This window comes from Misgurnus anguillicaudatus, chromosome 12 (assembly GCF_027580225.2).
Source record: "Misgurnus anguillicaudatus chromosome 12, ASM2758022v2, whole genome shotgun sequence".
Taxonomy (NCBI): domain Eukaryota; kingdom Metazoa; phylum Chordata; class Actinopteri; order Cypriniformes; family Cobitidae; genus Misgurnus; species Misgurnus anguillicaudatus.
Window position 1 is genome coordinate 8,773,089 of NC_073348.2, and position 22,037 is coordinate 8,795,125.

The 22,037-nt window shown below is 37.0% G+C and overlaps 1 protein-coding gene across 1 annotated transcript; it reads right to left on the reverse strand.

Moving 5' to 3' along the window:
• Positions 1 to 48: 48 nt before the first annotated feature.
• LOC129445874 (uncharacterized) lies at positions 49 to 20,940 on the reverse strand. The gene is made up of 2 exons (XM_055206872.2): positions 20,800 to 20,940; positions 49 to 1,495 (listed from the first exon to the last, which is right to left on the reverse strand). The coding sequence occupies exon 2, from the start codon at positions 1,487 to 1,489 to the stop codon at positions 428 to 430; it is 1,062 nt and encodes a 353-aa protein (XP_055062847.2). The 5' UTR covers positions 1,490 to 1,495; positions 20,800 to 20,940; the 3' UTR covers positions 49 to 427.
• Positions 20,941 to 22,037: the final 1,097 nt, after the last annotated feature.

Consider the following 22,037-nt stretch of genomic DNA (forward strand, 5'->3'; position numbering starts at 1 on the left):
AAATTTGTATTTCATATTATTCAGTACATACAAACAAATAATTCAGAATTTCTTGTTCACAGTCATAGCTCTAATACAGTATATGAACCCTGAACGAGTAACTCAAAATCAAACTCGTGTACAATTCGACGTACAAATCTTATTAAAGGTAGAAAAGTGATTTAGTAAGATTTTCTCTCAATGCTGTTTGATTATCAAGAGTGACAGACAGGAGCAAAATTAAGAAAGTCCAGATCTAATGTACTGTTGCGTTTTCTCTTTTAGCCGTTTGCACGCTCCTCTCAAACAGAAACAACGCGTGCATATCCTGTAGAACTGTTGTTTGTGTTTCAACGACTTAAAATCACTTAATTTAAATTGCGGTGCTTAAATACATGTACAAATGTTAAGCTATATCTGTGAATCCCTTTTCACCCTGTGAACATGTTCATGGTTTTTCTCTAGTATGGACTCCTTGGTGCTTTGTCAAGGCTCTGGTTGTCAAAAAAGTTTTCCCACACTCAGAGCACACGTATTTTTCATCAGTATGTATTTTCTGGTGTTTTCTCAAATAATCCAACAGTGCAAAACTCTTTCCACAGACAGAACATATGTAGGGCTTTTCACTGGCATGAAGTTTCTGGTGTCGTTTTAGGAGATTTGGTAAGCCAAATCTTTTCCCACACACATCACAGTTAAATGATTTTTCTTTACAATGACTCTGCTTGTGGACTTTGAGATATGATGCAGTTTTGAAACTCCTTTCACACAAAGTACACACGAAATGTTTCTCTCCTGTATGAACTCTCAAGTGATTTTCCAGACTTAATTTTTGTACAAAACCATTTCCACACTGAGGACAGGTGTAAGGCTTCACTCCAGTGTGTAATGTTATGTGATTCTTAAGACTTAATTTCTGTGTAAAACTCCTTCCACATTGAGGACAGATGTAAGGTTTCACTCCTTTGTGAATTAGTTCATGAATGGTAAAGTTCTGTTTCCGTGTAAAACTCTTCCCACACTGAAGACAGCTGTACGGTTTCTCTTCAGTGTGAGTTACCAAATGTCTCTTATAGCTATTTGGCTGTGTAAAACTTTTTTCACACTGATCACATTTGTACAGCATCTCTTGAGGGTGAGTTCTCAAATGTATATAAAAGTGATCTGCACGTGTAAAACCCTTTTCGCAATGAGGGCATTTGTACAGCGCTTCTTCAGGGTGAGTTCTTAAATGTATATAAAAGTTATTTGCATGTGTAAAACCCTTTTTGCAATGAGGGCATTTGTACAGCGTCTCTCCAGTATGAGTTCCCAAATGTTTCTTCAAGTTTTTAGCATATTTAAAACCTTCTCCAGACTCCTGACATGTGTGACTTTTCTCTTTACTGTTAATGCTCATGTCATCACTATGTTGTCCTTTTTGTGAACTCTTTCCATGATGATTGTAGTGAGATTCTTCTTGTATCTCCTCCACTTCATTCAGTTCCTGAGGTTCCTCTTTTACTTCCATTGTTATCTAAAATAAACATTAAATTGCAAAAAAATTATTTAAAACAATCAAATAAATTTCATTGGGTTTTATAAAACCTATAGCATTTTTTAAGTTATGCATATAGGCAAAGCACCTTCACAAAATACATTTTAAAAATGACAGAATACACTGTACAGTAAATGCACTGAAATACAGAATAATGGTCTCTAACGTTAGATCATTACATTTTTCAATTCTTAAATAAAATGAATTTTTAAAATGTTTGTTCATTATTATTATTAAAGTGACACTTTGTAGTTTTTCAACCATCATAATATATTTTCAAGACCCTTGTGATGGTACATCGACTTAAAATAAGTTGAATGACATCTCTACCATAGCCTGACGGGGTCTGTATCGCTTTTACTCTGACTTCTAAAATTGGGGTTTCGGGTATTAAGAATCTAACAATCAAAGTAGACACTCAATCCACGAGACGAGACGAGACACGAGATTGGGTTCACGAGAACAAGACAATATTTTTACACTTTTTAAGAAATCCTCAATGATAAAGTAAATGAATAAGAAACTGAAATCACATTATTTTTAAATGTTTTAACTAATCAAGGACTGGCCCTAACAATTATTTTGCTACTGATAATGAAGTAATTTGTTATTTTTGGGTAATAAAAATAGACCCAAGTGAGCAGTAACCATTAAAATTACAAAAATAATAACGAAGATGCAAAAATCATTGGTTTAAATAAAGTATCAAAACCAAGTTACATTAAACAACATTACATTAACAAACACATTACATTTGTGGTCTATAAATAAAAAGCATTATGTATTATAACAAATGCCTGCAGGGGGCGATGCTATCTTCACTCTCACTTTAGACGGAGAAACGCTTATTTTTAGCCAAACAATGTTTAAATCCATTTAAATATTTAATATATGTTCATTGCTTTATAATATAAATGATACAGTCACTGTCATTTTTGAGCAAGAACATGCAGACATTAAGTCATGGAAACTCTGAGTGAGTGTTTAATCTGAGTTTAATGCTAATGAGTCTAATGCTGAGACTTCACATTTGACACTGATCGACAGACAAACACAACGCGTCTCAGACTTCATACGAGTTACCAAACGAACATTAAAACTGCAAGCAGTGATGGAAGAGACCTCGCACACATGACACCACCACGCCGTGGCATAAGAATTAAAGGGAACAGTAGTAAATAGGCATTTAAGCATGTAAACATAGGTGAACTATTTAAAAGTGTAGTATAATATGTACTAATAATTGGCATAATAATATATTTCGGTGTTTCGGTTTTTCTGCCTTGGTTTCCTCTTTTTCGGTTTCTGTTTTGGCCAAGAATTTTCATTTCGGTGCATCCCTAGTTTTCGTCAATCGGATCACAAGTGCCCAGGTGTAAATGGTGTTCAAAACGTTTTGAGCTCGTCCACTTTCAACCACTTTCAACCACATTCAGAGGTAGTCGAAACCCCTTTCGATTTGATTGCTTTTGTAATGTAAATGCACATGTGGTTGAATGTGTTCAAACAGCCACAGGACGCCGCCTTCTCTCCACCCATTTATTTAATCTGAGGTACTAAACACAATGTTTTACGTCTTTTCTGACTTCTGGCATGAACACACGGTGAACAGCGCTATTTTTAGCCTTTCATTTATAAAACTAAAGCGACTTAAACATAAGCAGTTTCATTTTGCAAGCGTGTGAAAGTTGCGTGATCTTATTTCATCAATTGCGCTGAAATATCAGAGAAAGCTCTAACATATACACTGTGCAGCATGTTTAATTACAACACAAGCCGACATAATATTGGTTTGCATCCATATAAACTCGTCACTACTCCCGCTCGCGTTTAAATGACAGTAGAGAGACTCGCCCACAGTCTCGACAGACCACCCCATCACAGTATTCCGAACCGAAGCAATCAAAACTGGACAAAAGAGACAAATTTAAATACCAGGTGTAAACGTGATGCGTCTCTCTCGTCCACTCGTGATCCCAACGACAAAAACACATCTTAATACCAAGTGTAAACAGCCCCTTTAAGTCAAATCATAAGCCTTACTAAATGTTTTGATTAATTTAACATTAATTTACAAATAAATTACATGAAGAATTATTTTTTAGAGCAGATTATTTTCTTTTAACTTTTTTTTAAAGTTGGGCTTAAATATTACAGTGCCACTTAGTGGTGGGCGACATCTTGATATTCAAACTATATCGATATATTTTTAAAACTCTAAATGGATTTTGACATATCGTATATATCGATATAATGTTTATATTAAATTCTGATTTTGCCTCTTTGCCTTCTCTGTGTGCTCGCCCCCCGCCTCCTTGCTTTTGTTTCCCCTCCCCTCGCGTGTTGTCTCATTTAACATGGCGGCGCCCCTCGCGGAATCACCACAAATAGATCTTCCATGATTCCCGTTTACATGTAAATTTTACTGTTTAAAACGGCTTAAATTCATTGTTGCGAGCGCTCAGCGTGCCCCTGTCTCTCTCTCTCGTTGCGTGAAGCGCTTCAACCACGCGTGTCTCTCTCTGGTGACAGTGAAAAGGTGGCAGTGCTTTAATGTCCGTTTCTCCGTATACTTTCTTTTTCGCGTCAATGTCATCAGTCACGGATATTACTAACAAAGAAGACGACTGATCTAGTTTATCTTAACCAAACAAAGGTTAGCAGTAGTGCTTCACACACACACACACACACACACACACACACACACACACACACACACGTTTTCTTGATGTGAGAGCTTTCTCTCTCCCTATGATGCGGTGTGCAAGCGTGTTCTGTTTTCTGTGTAACAAAAACAGTGTTTTCTCTCATTTAACCCATTTACTCCTAAAACGCCTAAAACCTGTTATTCCAGGATAAATATCCTTATCTCCTGAGGGTTTTCAAAAAAAATACTAAGAATTGTCAACGTCTACCAAAAACTTAATATCTGAAGTTGAGTTGTTTTATTTTTGAAAAAAATAAGACAATATGTATTTTCTTATTTCTATAGTATAATTTTTGTATATATTTTTTTTAAATGTTGCAGAAGCACTTTGTTCCTACGTGAACTACCTCTTTGCACTTCAATAAAAAAGCCCTTGTGGATTTTGACATATTTGTTTTGCAGTAGTTTTTTGGGGGAGGGTATTTTCCACGCAAAGCAATCGAGATATATATCGGCTATCGAGATATAATTTTCGCTCCATATCGCCCAGCCCTAGTGCCACTAAACATGCAAACTATAGCCAACTCAAGCTAACTTTAATTTAAAAAAAAATATTTTCTCAATGTGGGCACAATTAGGGCCCTATAATTTCGGCGATGCGGAAAATTTTTGACAAAATCGCGGAATCCAAGCATAAAAATGGAATTTATTGTACAACGTGAAATATCACAGAATCACAAACATTTTTGGATTCAGTCTTTTTTTTAAACCCATTCTAACTCATTAATCGGCAAATGAAAGGACAGAAATGCACAGAAACATTTTCCTTTTGTCATGCATCGCAAACAATGACAAGCGCCTCATCGCACCGCTTTGAAAGTACATTTACAGGACATTCACAAATTTAGAAAAGATGAAGAAAAGTAGCGGATCCTCCACTGCAGTCAATATACTGTATGATTGTGTGACTGTGCGTTTCCACAACGCATCGCGCTTGGCATCTGTTTACCAGCGTTTATAGCTCGTATATGTTCCTTAGACACAAGGGTTCACCAAAGGCTGCACAAAGCGAGCAGTCAATTTTGTTAGTAGCTTTAGTACATTCATTCATTGCGCACATTTTTATTACGTACACTGTAAAATATGTTTTTAGCTGTCTTTAAGTTATAATCAAATTGCCAGTGCAAATCATTTTACCTTAGTGCTTTATATATTTTATAAATTACACTTAAATAAAAAAACAGTATGAAATGACTAGTAAAGCCAATTTGATATACTTAGGTGCAGAGACCTAGCCTGGTCCAACCAGACTCTTGTACATTAATTTCATTTGTACAGAGAGTCTGGCCATGCTCCATTGCAATGCATTACTTCCGTTAAGGAGGGTCCTCTGTTGAAGTTTAAAATTATTGGATCTGACCAGAGTCACTCAGGATCTCCTATTGGCGATCGCTAACGTGTGGTCGTGACGTATATCATGCGAAACCGTCCGGAAACAACAAGTCAAAATAATCAGACAAAACTTAGCAAACCTGGTTCTTGCTACGGCTTTAACTTCTGTATATTCGGCACTTTTGCAACAACAGACCGAAGAGCTTTTCTCACGACTTTCTCCGCTGCCATTACTGAACTACAACTCAAACTGACGCACAACCTCAACGTCATCGTTCTTGGCCACCCCCAATCTGTTTGCTGATTGGTCCTGCAGATTTTTGCAGGAGAAAACGAAACTCTACAGAGCAGTCCCAGACGTAGTACTGAAGCGATATGAAAATTAAGCGGAAGCACGTAGGAGGGCGGAGCCAGGCTAGCAGAGACCTAGTCTAAGGGCCAATCTCATTTCTCTGTCTTACCCCTTCCCCTTTGTCTTCGTCTTTCCCTTGCCCCTCGAAACCGAGTGAAGAGGAAGGGGTAAGACAGATCGTTAGTCTAAAAAATGAGACACCACTCGATTACCGTTTGCGTCACCTTCCCTTGCTGCTAACTGGCTGCTACGTAAACAGACAAGCGTTGACATAAACAAAGAAGATGCCGTCGTCTCAGGTTGTGAGCTGAGCTCAACAAATAGCGCATAACTTAGCTGCTATAGCTAGCGCTAGGGCTGCAGCTATCGATTCTTTTTGTAATCGATTAATCTAGCACTGAATCGATCGATTAATCGAGTAATCTGATAAAAATTTTGTGTGTGTTTTTAAACAACCAAAACAAATAATGCATAACGAAAAATGACGTGGCTGTAAAATGTTCAAGCATTTGGCTTTTATTTAAAAAAACAAAAAACAGAGGTATTTGGCTCCAAAAAACAAGCCTATTTATTTCAATTTTACCCATTTAGTGTTTATAAGTGCCAGTGCCAACAATTAAACACTTTAATTTATTAATATGCACAACAGGTTTCATGCTGTCATCTAGCCCTGACATCAAAGTAAATATCTGGTTTATGTACATTTCTACACCTGCAGCATTTACCATTAGGCTACTAACAAATATATCATTTCTGGGGTGAGCCTATTTGCTATGGTAACAACCTGTGTGTATGCGCGCACGTGCACTTGCAGGGTCCGAAATTAACTTTTTGGCTCACCTGCCACGGGGACTGGTAGATGAAAAAATCCACCAGCCAAACACATTTTTTACCGGCCAGAATAATAAACAGCCTTTTTTGTCACATGTACATTAATTTAATTTGCTGTATTCATGGCAGGGCTCGCAAAATTTCAAAATCAATAGGGCATCTAACCACAATGTTTAATCTGCTATTCTTGTTGTTGTTTTGATGCTGTTGTTTTTTTAACAAACAAAAAGACTGGATTTCCATGTAAACCAACTTTTCCTTCTCATCCCCACACCAGATATACTCACCATTTAAAAGTGGTTTAGTGGGTCACAAAACTCACAGTTTGGATCATCCAGTTACAGATTGGATCATATTTTCGATCAGAAAAACAGGGGCTACTGTCGCTTTAAGAGTCACTCTCTTCACTGCCCGTACAATCTATATTTTAAAGCTTGCTGCGAGAGATTTAATTTTCTTATGTGAGGATAATGACTGACAGGACGAAGTTGGAGGATTGGCCCAACAAATCCATGACAAATCATGACGGATTGCTTCCTGTACTGCGTCTTTTCGCGCGATCGCGAAAGTGAAAGTAAAACTCGAGCGCGGGCTGAAACGTAATTTAAATACAAATATGCCTGAATTTCATACACCATTATTACCCATCCAAATCTGTGAAAGAATGCATAAGCATTTAAATATATTTTTCCTCCCTATAAGTCAAGATAGCCCGACGGGCAGGGCGGGGATGTATTTTGATAGCTAATATGCAGCAGATAGCTGCAGACCGCAAGTTACCTGGGGCCGGTTGCACCAGCTGTGCGTAAGTTACAACGTAGCTTAGTTACTACGTAAATGGGCACTAAGTTACAACTTACGCACTACTAAATGTTTTTGCGTTGCACCATTAAACTTAGTTTAAACGTAACAATACGTTTTAACTAAATATTTACGGAAGCCTCTGTCCATGAATAACGTTTGGAATAAGATGTCATCCAGATTATATAACATCGATGAGCTTGTATTAATTATGAAGAGCCGCAAATTCGTCAACGAGTTTTCAAGAACTGTTTAATTTTTTGTGTATCCATCAATTAAAATAAGATTTAAAATGTCTTCCTGTTTATTTTCTCTTCCATGTGTGGGATATATTTTTTCAATTAAAAGTGTAATGTTTTGAGTTCGATAACACATGCTTTAACATCTTTTTTTAACTTTCAGTTTAGGCGAGACAAGAATGAGTTTGAAATTACGTACTGTTCAGACTATTTCCTGTTTGCCCATTATAAGGCTTGTGATTGGGTTAAGGAAAATAAACGTCATTTTATGCGACAACGCATTACTTTATGGAGAGCTTACGACCTACTAGCTACGTTCTGCCTTAAGAACAAGTGGTGCAACCGAATTAAGTAAAGAGTTAGTTATAAACTAGCTAGTAGTTACTAAGCCTCTAGTTTGGACTTTACGTCCCAGTTTAAGTAAGAACTTACGAACGACTGGTGCAACCCTACCCTGCAGTACTAAACAGACGGTCTCTAGTGCGAGACTTGGAGCGTAGAGACATTCTGTGGCTAGCTCACCTCGTTCCCAGATTAGTTACTGTCAAACACATTATATTGCATTAATATTTTGGTATGAAAATCACCCGCCAGTGTGGCGGGTAGCCTTTTGAATTTAGTCGCCAAACGGAAAATCTACCCGCATTTGGCGCTTGGCGGGTGTTCATTTCGGACCCTGTGTACTTGTGTTTGTATGTGTGTGTGCACGCGTTCTGTGCGTGAGGAAGAGTGACACCCCAGTCAGACGTTCAGTTGCTTCATTGCATTTTGGTATGGCAGAAATACATACATTCCTTTTCAATAGAACGCTGCATTTGGTTTGCATCACTTGTATTGCGGTGCATTTTAGGTTAAGAATCCGTTCGAAAAATCACAACATCACATCCCGCTGTATACAGTGAATGCATGCTGAAATTATTGTTGCGTGGCTACATAAAAGTTTAAGCATATGTGATGCATTGCGCGATCGGTCTGACTCGCGTGAGAGAGAATAACTTCCTTATGCTAAACTCCAATAAGACAGAGATTATTATTATTGAACAAAATATGTCCGATTACAAGTTGCCCATATATGATTGCACTGTGGTGCCGTTTTTTGGTACACACACCTGTAGTGCATGCGTGTGTGTCAAGGGGTTCTTTTTTAATCTATACTGTCCTGCAATTGAACGTGAATACGTTTACTACTTAAAAACATCAAAGCTAAACATCATATCTAGTCAAACCGCATAATGACATCGCTACAAATACAGTATGGGATTAAAATCAGTGGAAGCTACGTTACCTTGTTTCATCGACGCCTGGTGAAACAGCAGTGGATGTTTTCAGTTCAGATGCTGAATGTAATGATAATGTAATGATACCAAACTTTAGACATTCTCTCTCTGCCGTTTATGGACATATTCGCTCCGCCATCGCGCCAACTAAATTCAAAATGTACCACGCGCTATGATGTGCTTCCTGAACATTGAACAACGGTCCGTGTGAATCAGATCTCGGCGCGTGTAGTGCGCGTCATAGGAATTTAACGAGGCTTCGAGGCAGAATTTTTTTAATCAAGTAAATTGAGTAACTCAATGAATCGTTTCAGCCCTAGCTAGCGCCTTAACTAGCGATTCAAAACAAAAACATTACAATTAAAACTGCTTGAACATTTTATTATAAGTATCATAAAACATGAGTGTCATAATATAATCTCAATTGAACTGCAGAAAATAACGTTACTTTCATTTGTGCGACTCCTTGACAGTTCGACGTTCAGCCATAAAACATCTTGATGCCGGCTCTCCTGAGAAATTCTTACGTTAAAGTTTACCCCTCTCTTTCAAGTGTGGTCCTTATCACACTTCGTTTCAAGGGCTATGGATCCCTTCGCCTTGGCCCTAGCCTTGATCAAACTGAGAATTGAGACGCCACTTTGCCTCACATGAACGCGCAAAACCGAGGGGAAGGGGTAAGACAGAGAAATGAGATGCACCCTAAGTGACTAAAATTTTAAGATCCTGTAGATGATGATGCTCATTTATTTGTAGGAAGTTAAATTTATGTTGCGAGAGGATTTTTTGTGAATCACTATGCGTACGTTAGGGCTGAAGGCTGCCTTATATACGCCCATAATGATGATTGACAGGCCTGAATGTTTAGGCTCCTCCCAAACCTACGTTTAGAACTACATTTATCAACATGGTATAATTCACCTTTTGAAAATACCTATGCAGAAATTAGGCATTGTTAACAAATATAATGGTAACCTAAATCTGAAAACTAGACCTGAAACCTCGTAACTCACATCACGTGTTAAACCAAACAATTAAACTTTTTTTAAACAATTCATAACATTCTCCTATGATTTGTTTAAAATTTGATTCGATTTTTCATTAATAATGTTGTCAATAATTTGGATAATTTTTGCTATGATGGACTTCTTTTAACCATTCTTTTAAATTAATCTGTTTACATAAGTCATTACTAGTTTGCCAATGATACATTTCTAGTCACAATATTCAACTTGCCAACGAGGACATCAAAAAAAATGTTGTACAGGCTATTTACTGTATTGTTTGCTCGGACGGTTTTCGGGCTACCAGATCCGTGTACTAGTGATGCACGGGTCGGCGTTTTTTCCAACCCGCGGGTCCCGCTTTTATGAAATATTTGGCCCGCCCCTCAGTTTTTTCATTTTTTTTTAATGACCCGCCCCAACCTGCCCCGCATTAAAGTTACAATTTCTTTGCCCGCCCCAACGACCTGCGCATCACTACCGTGTACTATATTGGTGCGGATAAAAGACGTTAGCAGACGGCCAAGTATATCATATAAATATATAATCAAAATATACTAATATTACTGCACCCGTAAATGCAACAACCAAACATTTCGATGCTGGGAAACCATTTAGATAAACTTTCTGAGTTGCTAACACGTGAGAACCACTGGGGAACAACACCACTGCTGAGTCCCAATTCGCATACTATCCGTCCTAAATAGTATTCGAAACTTGAATTAGTACGTCCCAAATCGTAGTATGTTGAAATGAGTATCCCAAAGATACCCGGATGGTCTACTATTTCCGGTTAGAATTCGAAGTGCAGATCAATGCACACTCTAACTGCTATACTGCCCACAACCCATTGCGTGCGGGAGGGAGGAGCAACCACATTGACCCTCTTGCGTATTTGTAGTAATACTGTGGCTGTACAAATGTTAACTTTATTAGTCAACATAACAAAAGTTAACAAAAGAAACATGGTTACTACACTTTTACTATAGTAAAAGCATGGTTCATTTTCATCTGGGTATTTTTTAGTTATATTCATGAGTATAAAATTAAGTATAAAATACGTTAAACAATAGTTTTACTATAAACTTTAAATATTTTGACTTTAAAATAAGTATCTTTCGTTACACACATTGACATGAACGTCAGAACCACCCGCCTCCCAAACGACCTGCGTTTGGTTCTACGATGACGCCCTGCTTCACTCCTCAACTTGGTAGAACACATTGTAAAATGTATTGTGAAAAAAACTATGAGAAAAAAAGATGGGAATAGTAAATAAAATTATATTGGACATAAGTTATAAGAATGAATTAAATATTGTTACAGTCGTGGTGTGCGTAACTAGGCAACCACATTTTCGTTCACGTTGCATGACATCATCAAAGTATGTCCCAGAATGTGCATACTCTTTTGCTACACACTCAAAAGTATGTACGTTTTCCTCACAAAAACAGTACATACTTTTAGGTCGTAGTATAAGTAGGCAAAATGTTACTCAGCACCATAGACATTATATACGTAGACACCTCGTAGACTGAGCTGCCTTTTGGAGCTGGCGTATTGCGCGGCCGCCATCTTGGATGCATGTCCAGTGCACTCCCCTGCATTCATTTCTAATGAGGAATAATCATAACTCCCCTAATGTTTACCGGATTTTCACACGGTTTGAGTTGTTATAAGCGGCAGAGATTTAGTTATGATACAGGATGCTGTCACACATTGAAAAATACCGCTTTCATGCTATAATACTTTGTATTATGCTCTTTAAGTATGGCATATTGACAGAGGCAAGTATTTTACTTTCTACATAAAAGTACATTTTCAAGTATCTGTATTTTATCAGTGTTTTTCTTTGGAAAACTTATATTCCAAAGCATATTATCATAATTTTTACTCCACTAAATTTCATAATTTCAAGTTTTTTGTTTATATTTAATATTTAAGTACATTAAACATCTACATTTTTTTTACTTTTACTTAAAAAGTACTTTAGTACTTTTACTCAAGAAAAGTAAAAGTACACAATTTTTATGTAATTTTTATATAACTAGGTATTTTATGTAACTAGGTATTAAATTAATTTTAATATGAATGAATTCTATACTCTTTGCTACAGAGCTTTGACGACTCTGTCACAACAAAACCCTCCCGTTTTATAGCAACTTCCCATTGCCTCCTCATGCCTGTATCACTGGGAAACCTTCAAATGTGAAGAAAAAACTGCGAGAGATCATGAGAAAGAGTACCAGTTCCTGCTGAACATTGACATAATATTATAAATAATAACGTAAAATAACCAAAATGATTGTTCAATCTTACTTGTGAAATGTAATCCCATGTGATCTGGAATCCATACTGCGCCGGTTATTGCAACAGTAAGCTGCACAAAATACGGGCATAGTTGCTTTCTTTCCTTTAACTCCGATTGACTCTGGTGCTAGCGTACAGTGAGGAGACCCATCCAATATGGCGCAGATGCTTGATGCGTTCCAGCATGTCATGAGGTGTCTATGTATATAATGTCTATCCTCAGCAGGAAACTACACTGCGACCAAAATGGTTGCATATGCGACCTTTTGAACTGCCGTTGCGGCCCTAATTTTTAATGGGTCGCAAATGTGCTACCTAATGTTTTAGACAATATGCTGTGATTTACTATGAGCATTTATTAAAACAGAAATGTGGATTTTAAGAATACGTTTTATAACGTGCTCTGAGCCTTCAACACGCTGGCTTAATTTTGCGTGAAAGCACGTTGTGTCTCTCCCTATGAGTGTGCGTTCGCGTGCTCAGCTGTTTCTCAATTAATTGGGTGGGACGCGAAGCAAGCGCAGTGTCTTCCATGTTTCTGAACTTGAGCAGAGGTTTTTCTTCACTGAGGATGCGGGACCCGTATGGTTCCGGGTTTATATTTTAAATGGTCTGTCGGGTCCGGTTAGGTCCTAGTTTAATTACTTTGGGTCCAAAGTCTGATTAATATTGTGTGTATAACCCGAGTCGATCGGAAAACGGCCATGAGCGCTACTGCACTAAAGCTTGAGTGCAGTTTCAGCGTGCCTTCGGTTTCTATGGCGATGGTTCTTGTTACGACCACGCGCTGCATTTTCTTTCTCACAATTTTTTAATAATCTTATTATTAATAAACCATATCTTTTCTAAAACCATATCCATATTAAGCTTGCACAGAGATTGTAGCAAAAAAGCAGTGCTTATGTCAAGGCCATTGCACTGAACGAGCAAAGCAATGTAAAGTCTGTCACCGGGACAGCAAGTAGACTTTTAAATCTGAAATAATGAGTGCTTTTTTAATCGGCAAGAGAGAAATAGAAAGATAGAGCAGAAGCAGTAAAAGTGCCTATCTAATAGAAATTATTACCATTATAACATCAGTCATAACATCAGTCACATTTATAATCTATAGACCTGCACTGTCTATTAATATACTATACATAGTATTGTATTATATTGAGTTTGATAAAAGGGGTCTAATTGCTTCATATATCAGTGCAAAAACAGTAAGTGTTTTCGTGGTGCTTTGACAAACAGTGTCAGCTTTGTTAATGGCAAAGAAAGTTTGGGGTGGTTAGATTAATGAAATATAATGTGAAATTAATATAAATTTTCAGTAAATCAAAGTATTGTGTTGTGTCACACATTATTAGTTCTATGTCACATGTATAGTAGACCATTATTTGTCAGTGGGTAATAATTGCCCTTTTCATTGACTACCACCACAAGTAAATTTCTGATCTGTGGGAAACACTGCAACGTTTAAGAAAACAAGGCGGCATGTGGTTTAAAAGATGGCAAGTAAAATAAAAAGCATATCTGTATGCAATACACAGTGTTTCCGCTATATACATTCTACTGTGGCGGCCCGCCATGCCTAAAACATCCCCGCCACGCCTGCGGTTGTGGATAGAAGGGATACAGCAAACGAAATCTCGCTGGATGACCACTGTTTAATCCTAATCCTTCAACCAAACCCAACTCTAAACACAAAAAATTTCACACGATTGTAGGATGTATTTGTATCTCATTTAGCCAGAGCCGCTTTTTTCATCCTAATAATCCTACCTTAATCTAATCCTTAACTTTTCGGCATTTGCTGTATCCCTTCTAGACAAAACCCACGGCGGCAGCTCGCAAAAAAGCTACAGAAATGTCCGCCTGCAAGACTGGCTGTCTTAGAAATAAATTCCTTTCTGGATTCGCGTTGTTCGCTCATTTATAAATAAATCTCCTAAAGTATCATAATTTCATCCATGGGTTTAGTTTAATGAACAAATAGATTTAAATAAACAGAGGATGATTAGGCTACGTCTCTGTTTTGAGAAATAATAATAAAATAAATAAGCCTATACGAAATATGTTACTTCGTTTGTGACAAAACGAATAAAAAAGTATTTGAGTTTCTGTTTTTTTTGTGACGCGCTGACCAAAGCAGAAGAAAGCACGTCATGTTTTTAATGATTTTAAATAAGCACAAAGTTTTCTCCTTATTGTGAGTTTACACAAATATAAAATACATAACTTGAAGTTTCGAATATTGTTTTACTTTTATCTTTATGACTATAAATTTAGGGTAATTTAAGGTGCAAGGTCATCACGCATTTGATGTTCACCGGCGCATGTACACGGACGCAGCGCAGGGCTGCGAGAAAATACATTATTAAACTTTCGATTTAACATATTACGAGTTTTTTGGACATTCATTTGGAATCACTGTACTCATATTATCAACTTATCTGGTCATTAGTTATTCAGAATATAGGCTATAAGCGCAGTAGCGCGCTGCTGACCGCTCAGCTGTCAGTCAATCTTCTGTGCTTTAGATCGACACTCACAAAGTTTCACATTAAATGATATTATATTTGTCCAAAAACAAAAGGCTAAATACTGAATACTACTTATATGCGACTGCAAGATATTAAAGTCGAATCTGTTGTAAGGAAACTTACATTATTCCCGTGGAAGAGAAGAACGTTGTTAATAGAAACTTGAGGCAGACGGTGAGACTGTTTTATCTGTTTTCAGACGAAACAGCAGGGTCGGGGTACCCGCAGGTGAACCGCATAATATTTGATGAAACGGGTGTAATAATAGGCTTTTCGCGCGTCATTTGCGTTGTAGATGCAGGTCGGGACTCAATAGACAAGAGTAAAATGCGGGTCTAACATCCAAGACCAAAATTCGACTCGTTTTTAAATGGCCCCGTGCTTTGTGTTTAAGATCTGTCTGAAGACCGTTAAAGGTTTATATTTAACTGCGCGATTTGCGGTGTGACCGGCTCGGGGTCTTTATGTCAAATGGTCCGGGTGTGAAATAAAATTGCTGCTGATGGATGTTCGGTCAATCACAGCGGTGCGGATTATCAAACAGGACTGTGCGTGAGTTTGCAGCAGCTCTGTAACGCTAAACACGAGCACAACTTGCAATGCACACTACATTAAAACTACAATGAAATGTCCGAACTACGTACGTAGCTATGTAATGTTTTTTAAGAAAATACATTTTAGATCAAACATAGAAAAGCAATATGCTATAAATATAAGGAAAAGTAAATGACAGCATGAAAATGATAAAAAATACAGTTAGTTTACTGTAGCCTATATTCTACTTAAAAAAAAATAATGTACATTTATAATCATCATGGGCGCCCCCTGCCGCCACAGCTGAAAAAAATCCTAGAGGAAACACTGATACAGTTTCATTATTGTTCATTATTATCCAGAGCGCCTTAATATAACTTGAAAAAAATGTGCGCGACCAAATCATATTTGACGCCAGTAACTGAAAAAGTTGGTAGCGCAAGTGCCACCAGTGGAAAAGGTTAGTGTAGTTCCCTGCTGAGCACACCTCTGGTGCCAGAATGCGTGAGCAACTATTTGATCACATGGGCTATAAAAGAGTCTATGGGGGGGAGCAACACACTTTTCCAATATATTTTTAAAGGGGGGGTTCAATGGTATTTTAAGCATTCTGACTTATTAACACAGTTATAGAGTTGTTTCCTCATGCTAAACGTAGGCAAAGTGTCAAAACAGCAGTTGGACGTATAACAGAGTATTTCTGTGCCAAATGCACTTCGCCAGGGTTCGTACAAGTTTTGGCAAGTTTTTTTGATTGCAGGTCCAACTGACGTTTCAAGGGTTTTCGATACGCATCACTTCTTTGTATGGGCACTTCCCCCTGAAATCCCGCCCACCCGTCAATCAGCGGGAGACGCTAGAGCTTGCAAACAGCTAATCACGCCACTCAGCTTTGTTTAATTTCAAAAGTCAACAATGGCACGAAAGATGAAGTGTGTTTTTGGATGTAAGGAGAAGAAATCCAGCCTTATGAAAACGATGGATATAGTTTATTATCCGAGGTAGCAGCGGAGTTTTGCGTGTGTGTTTGATGCGCTGGATTTTCCCAAATGGGTCATGACAAGTTGCATGCGGTAAGTAAGACTTCTGTCTTATGTTGGAAATAGGCGCGTGTATATTATATAAATGACACGAACATGTAGTATATCATAGGGCTGGGCGGTATATCGGATTTAGGGGGTATATCGATATGGGTTCCCGACGCGATGCGGAATTAGCCCATAGCGTTCATATCAAGGTTATAATCGTTAACGAAAACGAACGAAAAAACGAAAACTAGGTGGGGAAAAACATTGTCGTTAACTGAAATAAAAATAAAAACGAGGCATTACAAAAAAACGATAACTAACTAAAACTGTAATGTGTGCCTGGCAAAACTAACTAAAATAAAATAAAATTATAGATTAAATGTCCTTAGTTTTCGTCTTTGTTAATGTCTTTCATAGAGCAAATTACGTTAAGCTTCAAATTCCTTTCCATGCGTCTCTCACTCGCGCTTCACACACACACATTCGCGAATTAATGACTCATTTAAGTTGATTCCTTACAGGGTGTTGCAAGTAAATGAGTCTTTTGAGTCGATTCTTTACAAAGCAAACGGGTCAAACTGTTTGAAGTGGTTTGCGAATCAGTTTAAATGAATTGTTTAGATCGCTGGAAAAACTGAATCGTCTGATGCGGTTTTGCTCGTGTCTAGAAACACGCAGAACATAAAGAGTGTTGGATTACGTGAATATGAATTAACTAATCTTTTAACTAAAAGCAAAGCTTCACACGTGTACCCGCCATTATATATGCGCGGACCTGTTCGTCGTCAGAAACATTTAAACGCGCGCAACCTCCAGAAGCACTGTGTGAACACATGACTGCATGAAGAAAGTCCATCTATGATTGACGTTTGATTCGCTGTATACTGTACTGTGAATAATGTAAGTGCCCACAACACCCACACACACATGACATGAGATTCACAACATAAGAAAACATGAGTTTTGTCTAAAATCAGTTTGTATTTCATGTAAGTGTAAACTGTCGATGTCCTCAGACCATCTAAGAGATTTTCTGAGTTAACTTTAATATGCATAACGTTAACTGAATGCAAAACTGTGTCGGTTAACTTGATAAGTCTGATATTTCAGCTATAAGCTGTATACATCAACCTTAAGACACAAGTTAATTTCATAAAAATGCTTGTCTATTCTGTGCTTGTCTAAAGTATTCTTTAATATGTACTGTTTGTGTATTTTGCAATTTTACACATACGTAGCCTACTGTAGGCTTACGTGCCTTTCAAAAGTTTTCAGACAAAGCATGCAAAAATCCTCAGTTTGCTGTGGAGTCAAGAAATGTCTAAACATTAAAAGATGAATAAAAAAGTACAGAAATGTCACCTGTTTTAACATGCACAATATTCCAACTCAATGACACAACACGTTTGTATTTTAATACTATCTAATGTGGCCACGTTGAGACCATTGACTCAGAAGTGTTCAAGTAATGAACTGTGTCCTAATGCAGTGGTTCCCAAACTTTTTCAGCGTGCGGCCCCCCTTGTGTACGATGCATTCCTTTGCGGCCCCCCAAAGAAAATTTGTGACAAAAAACTGTTATAAAACTCATCATTTTACTAAAAAAAAAACATAAAATTATACAAAAAAGTAATGCTTTTGGTAAGTAGCCTTATTTTTTTAGGTTTAATTACACAAAATTCCTATAAAATTAATGTATTTCATAAAATGTCATTAAACTGGGGCCCCCCTGGCACCATCTTGCGGCCCCCCAGGGGGCCCCGGCCCCCAGTTTGAAAACCACTGTCCTAATGCATTAATTGTTCACACACATATGTAGTGTCAGTTTGATCCATTTATTTCGAGTTTTGCGTTTGGACACAACATACAATTCAGCATTAAAGGCTGTTTTTCTTTGTTGTTAAAGCATTTATGTGTTGAAGGTTAATAAAATGTGACTTCTGTACTTCTGACACACTGATATTCGTCTTACCAATGTCTGGTCTCCACAGCAAACTTTTACTGTCCCGATCCTTGTGGTGTGTACTGTGTGTGCATGTATATTTTTTCTCAAGAATAACTAGTAACTTGCTACTTGAGTATTTTTTTCTTAAGTTACTTGTACTTTTACTTGAGTAAAGTTTTTGTCTACTCTTTCCACCTCTGGTTATTTGTCATGTTCTTTTCTCAGATTGAGCTCCCTGACAATCTGACAGAAATGTCTTGTTGTGGCTTAAAAATGGGTTCATGCGGTTCATGTATGTCTTCTTTAGTCTGTTGGCTCTTTAAGTTTTTTACTGGCACACATCACATCTTACTATGGAGTGTTGAACTTGAGACTGTTTACATATTTGTGCCCATATGTACATTTTATGAACTGGTTTTATTTTTGAATTAATATTTTCTAAAATTGTATGACGTTTTTGTTGAGTTATTATCACACAATTCTTTTTCTGACCTTTTTTAATTCTTGCCCCTGACAAATAACCCAAATTACGAAAAAGACTAAAACTAACACTAAAACTAATAAAAACTAAACTAAAACTAAGCATTTTCATAAAATAAAAACTAAACTAAACTAGCAAACCGACTTTAAAAACTAATTTAAACTAAACTGAATTTGAAAACAAAAAGTCAAAACGAAATAAAAATAAAAACTAATGAAAAATGCGAAACTATAATAACCTTGGTTCATATCGATATGGTTTAATGCAACTCATGCGCGCGTACACGCGCTCTGCGCGAGCCCGCCCGTCACAGCAAATACGCGACACGGAGAAGCACGAAGAAACTCTGTGACGCTTGGATGCGCCTCATGTATGTGGACATTCAAAAACTGCGGCTGCATGCACTCGGAGGATTGTAATAATTGAGTTCAAGCCTAAAATAAAATGTCTCCTCAACCTGCTTTTACAGAGAGATCATTGGAATTAAGTTACCGCTGCATATGTGTGCTTTCATCCCAACAACATGTCTGACGCTCCATCACAAACACCTACTTATCTAATACGCTATTGCAGTTATTTCTCATCACTATTATAGCAATATCAGGTGAGTGATACTGCGTTTATACTTTAGTTCGACGGGACAAGTACGTAGATAAAACAGAAACTCCGAAGGAGATATATTTTGTGGTGAACTTTTTCCTCAGATTCAAAGCCCAGTATAACAGCCACAAACAAGTCTCCGTTTAATTTTAAAACGTCACTTTAGAATTAGTAACGAATGATTGTATGACTCGTACTCACTCCTCCTGCGGTATAACTCCTCCTTCTTCATTTTTTCGTACGTTATCGGAAAGATTCGGTAAAGCTAATCTTTCTTTTATAAATCTGATTAAACTAAAGACTCTTCGGAGATATAAAGGATGTAATACTACTCTATAGGTATTCCAGATAAACAGCAGAAATGCAGAAACAGCGTGTGTTATGTGAGCTTTAACACATTATTTTTTACATATACTAATTTTATTAATTAAACTTTATTTAAAGCGTAACTAAACCCCTGGTCAGAGCCTGACTCCACCCACTGGCAATATTTGAAAAATGCAAGAAAAGTGGGCAGATCCCAACGGAGATAGAGGGGACGAACTAAGTGTGTGGTGAGATCGTAAAAAGGGCGTGGTGAGCTTGAACCTGCTTATGTCAAGAGGCATTTTTTGGAACCAACATCCAATAGGAAAATTCAACTGCAGTAGACACCGTTCAACCTGAAGAGGGCAGCACTCAGACGTTTTTACACCATATATTGTAGTATTGAAACACTTCATCCAAATGTCAAAAAAATTACTAAAATCAATGAACAGCACTATTAAAGCAATATTCTTACAGATCATTAACTAAAAAAAGTTGGTTTAGGGTTTAGTTACTCTTTAACTAAGCTTTTAAGTTGCTTCACAAAATAAACCATAAAATGTTGTAGACTTGAGGTAGAGAGAATAAAAATAAATATGAGCACAAAAACTAGTTTAAAAAATAGGTCTGCAGCAGAAAGCGAGTGCAGTAAACAAAGTGATCTGATGTGTAAACGAGTGAAATAAGTAATGTAAATAAGAAAACAGAAGATGAAGATAATCTTTGTTGTAAACATTGTTTTAAACTAAAGGCGAATTAATGTCTTCTCTGTCTCTATAACATCAACAGCAAATACATTCATGTTTGTTTTCTTGAGCTTTATATCTAAACTGATACCGTATGTAACGTTAGTGTTTTTTCGTATGCATTGTTTCAGTCAGGATCAACATTGACATCATGATAATGTTGTCATTTAAAATAATCGCCCACAAGCGCGTGCATCACGTGAAAGTGAATTGAAACATTGACAGTTATTTAAATGATAATAAAGTGCAAAAGTATAGTTACCAATTCGTGTGAGGATTTATTTTCCTACTCTGCTCGCTGCTGTTTAGAGAAGCACAAATGACTCCGCAGCGTCACGCTTCTTCTTCTAGTATTTCATGGCGGTTGGACAACATAAATGGTGCATTAACGCCTCCTACTGGATTGGAGTGTGGAGCGCAATATGATAGAAAAGTAACCTAAACTCTGTTGATCATATTGGTATCTTTATCTTTATAAATCTGTGCTGTTTTGGGCCATTACCTAACAATGTCTGAGTAGATAAATTGTAAATTCCCAAAGCTCTTATGTTGAGATAACTGAATTTTTTTCTTAAATAAACTTTTAAGTCTTACACAGAGCTGCAAACTTTTGAGTTTAGCTTGGAGTTAGATTTACTGGGGGTAGAGGATGCATAGACGGTTGGCATCAAATTTTTATTATTGTTATTTAGTAAATAATTATTAAAGACTGAAAAAATATTATTTAAGTTCTCCAAAGTAACCATTTGCAAACCAACTTTATTTTATAATAGTGTGCATTTTTTTTGCTATTTCTGCACACTCAAAAATACACCATAAGTACTCTCAATTACTGAAGCAACAGATAATGTGCATGTCAAGACCATATAATTATATTCTGTATATAAGAATATAAGATTCTTTTAAAGTGGAAGAATGCTTCCCCTCCAATGCATGACAGTTGGATACAGGACATTTTTACTGTATAAGCTTGAGATGCTCACTCTCCGATTTACTTGAATCCTTTTACAAGACTTGGGACCCTTTTTTAAATTACATTAAAGGCTTCCCTTTCATACCTCAAACTGGCAATGATTCACAAATGAAAATTTTAGTTTTAAAAGGCATTTAAGTTTATTATTTTCATTATTGATTTTAGTTTATTTTATTACTATTGTTGTTTAATTATTTTTCAATTTGTAAATGGTAAATGGACTGCATTTATAGACCATTTCACAAGATGTAAACAATACTGGTCCAGAAACACTTCCTGTTTCAGTTTGTGACTGTTTTTTATTCATTTCAGATATATCATTATCTTTTAGATGTTTGTTTAACTTTTTGATTCAGTTCTATATGTTCTGTTGGAAGTATTTCATCCCAATGTTTATCTAGTGTTAAAAAACTGAAACAGGAAGTGCTTCTGGACCAGTGTTGTTTACGTTTTTTTTAAATGGTCTATATTGCTTTCATAGACCCATGGCCATCCAAAGCGCTTTACATATTGCCTCACATTCACCC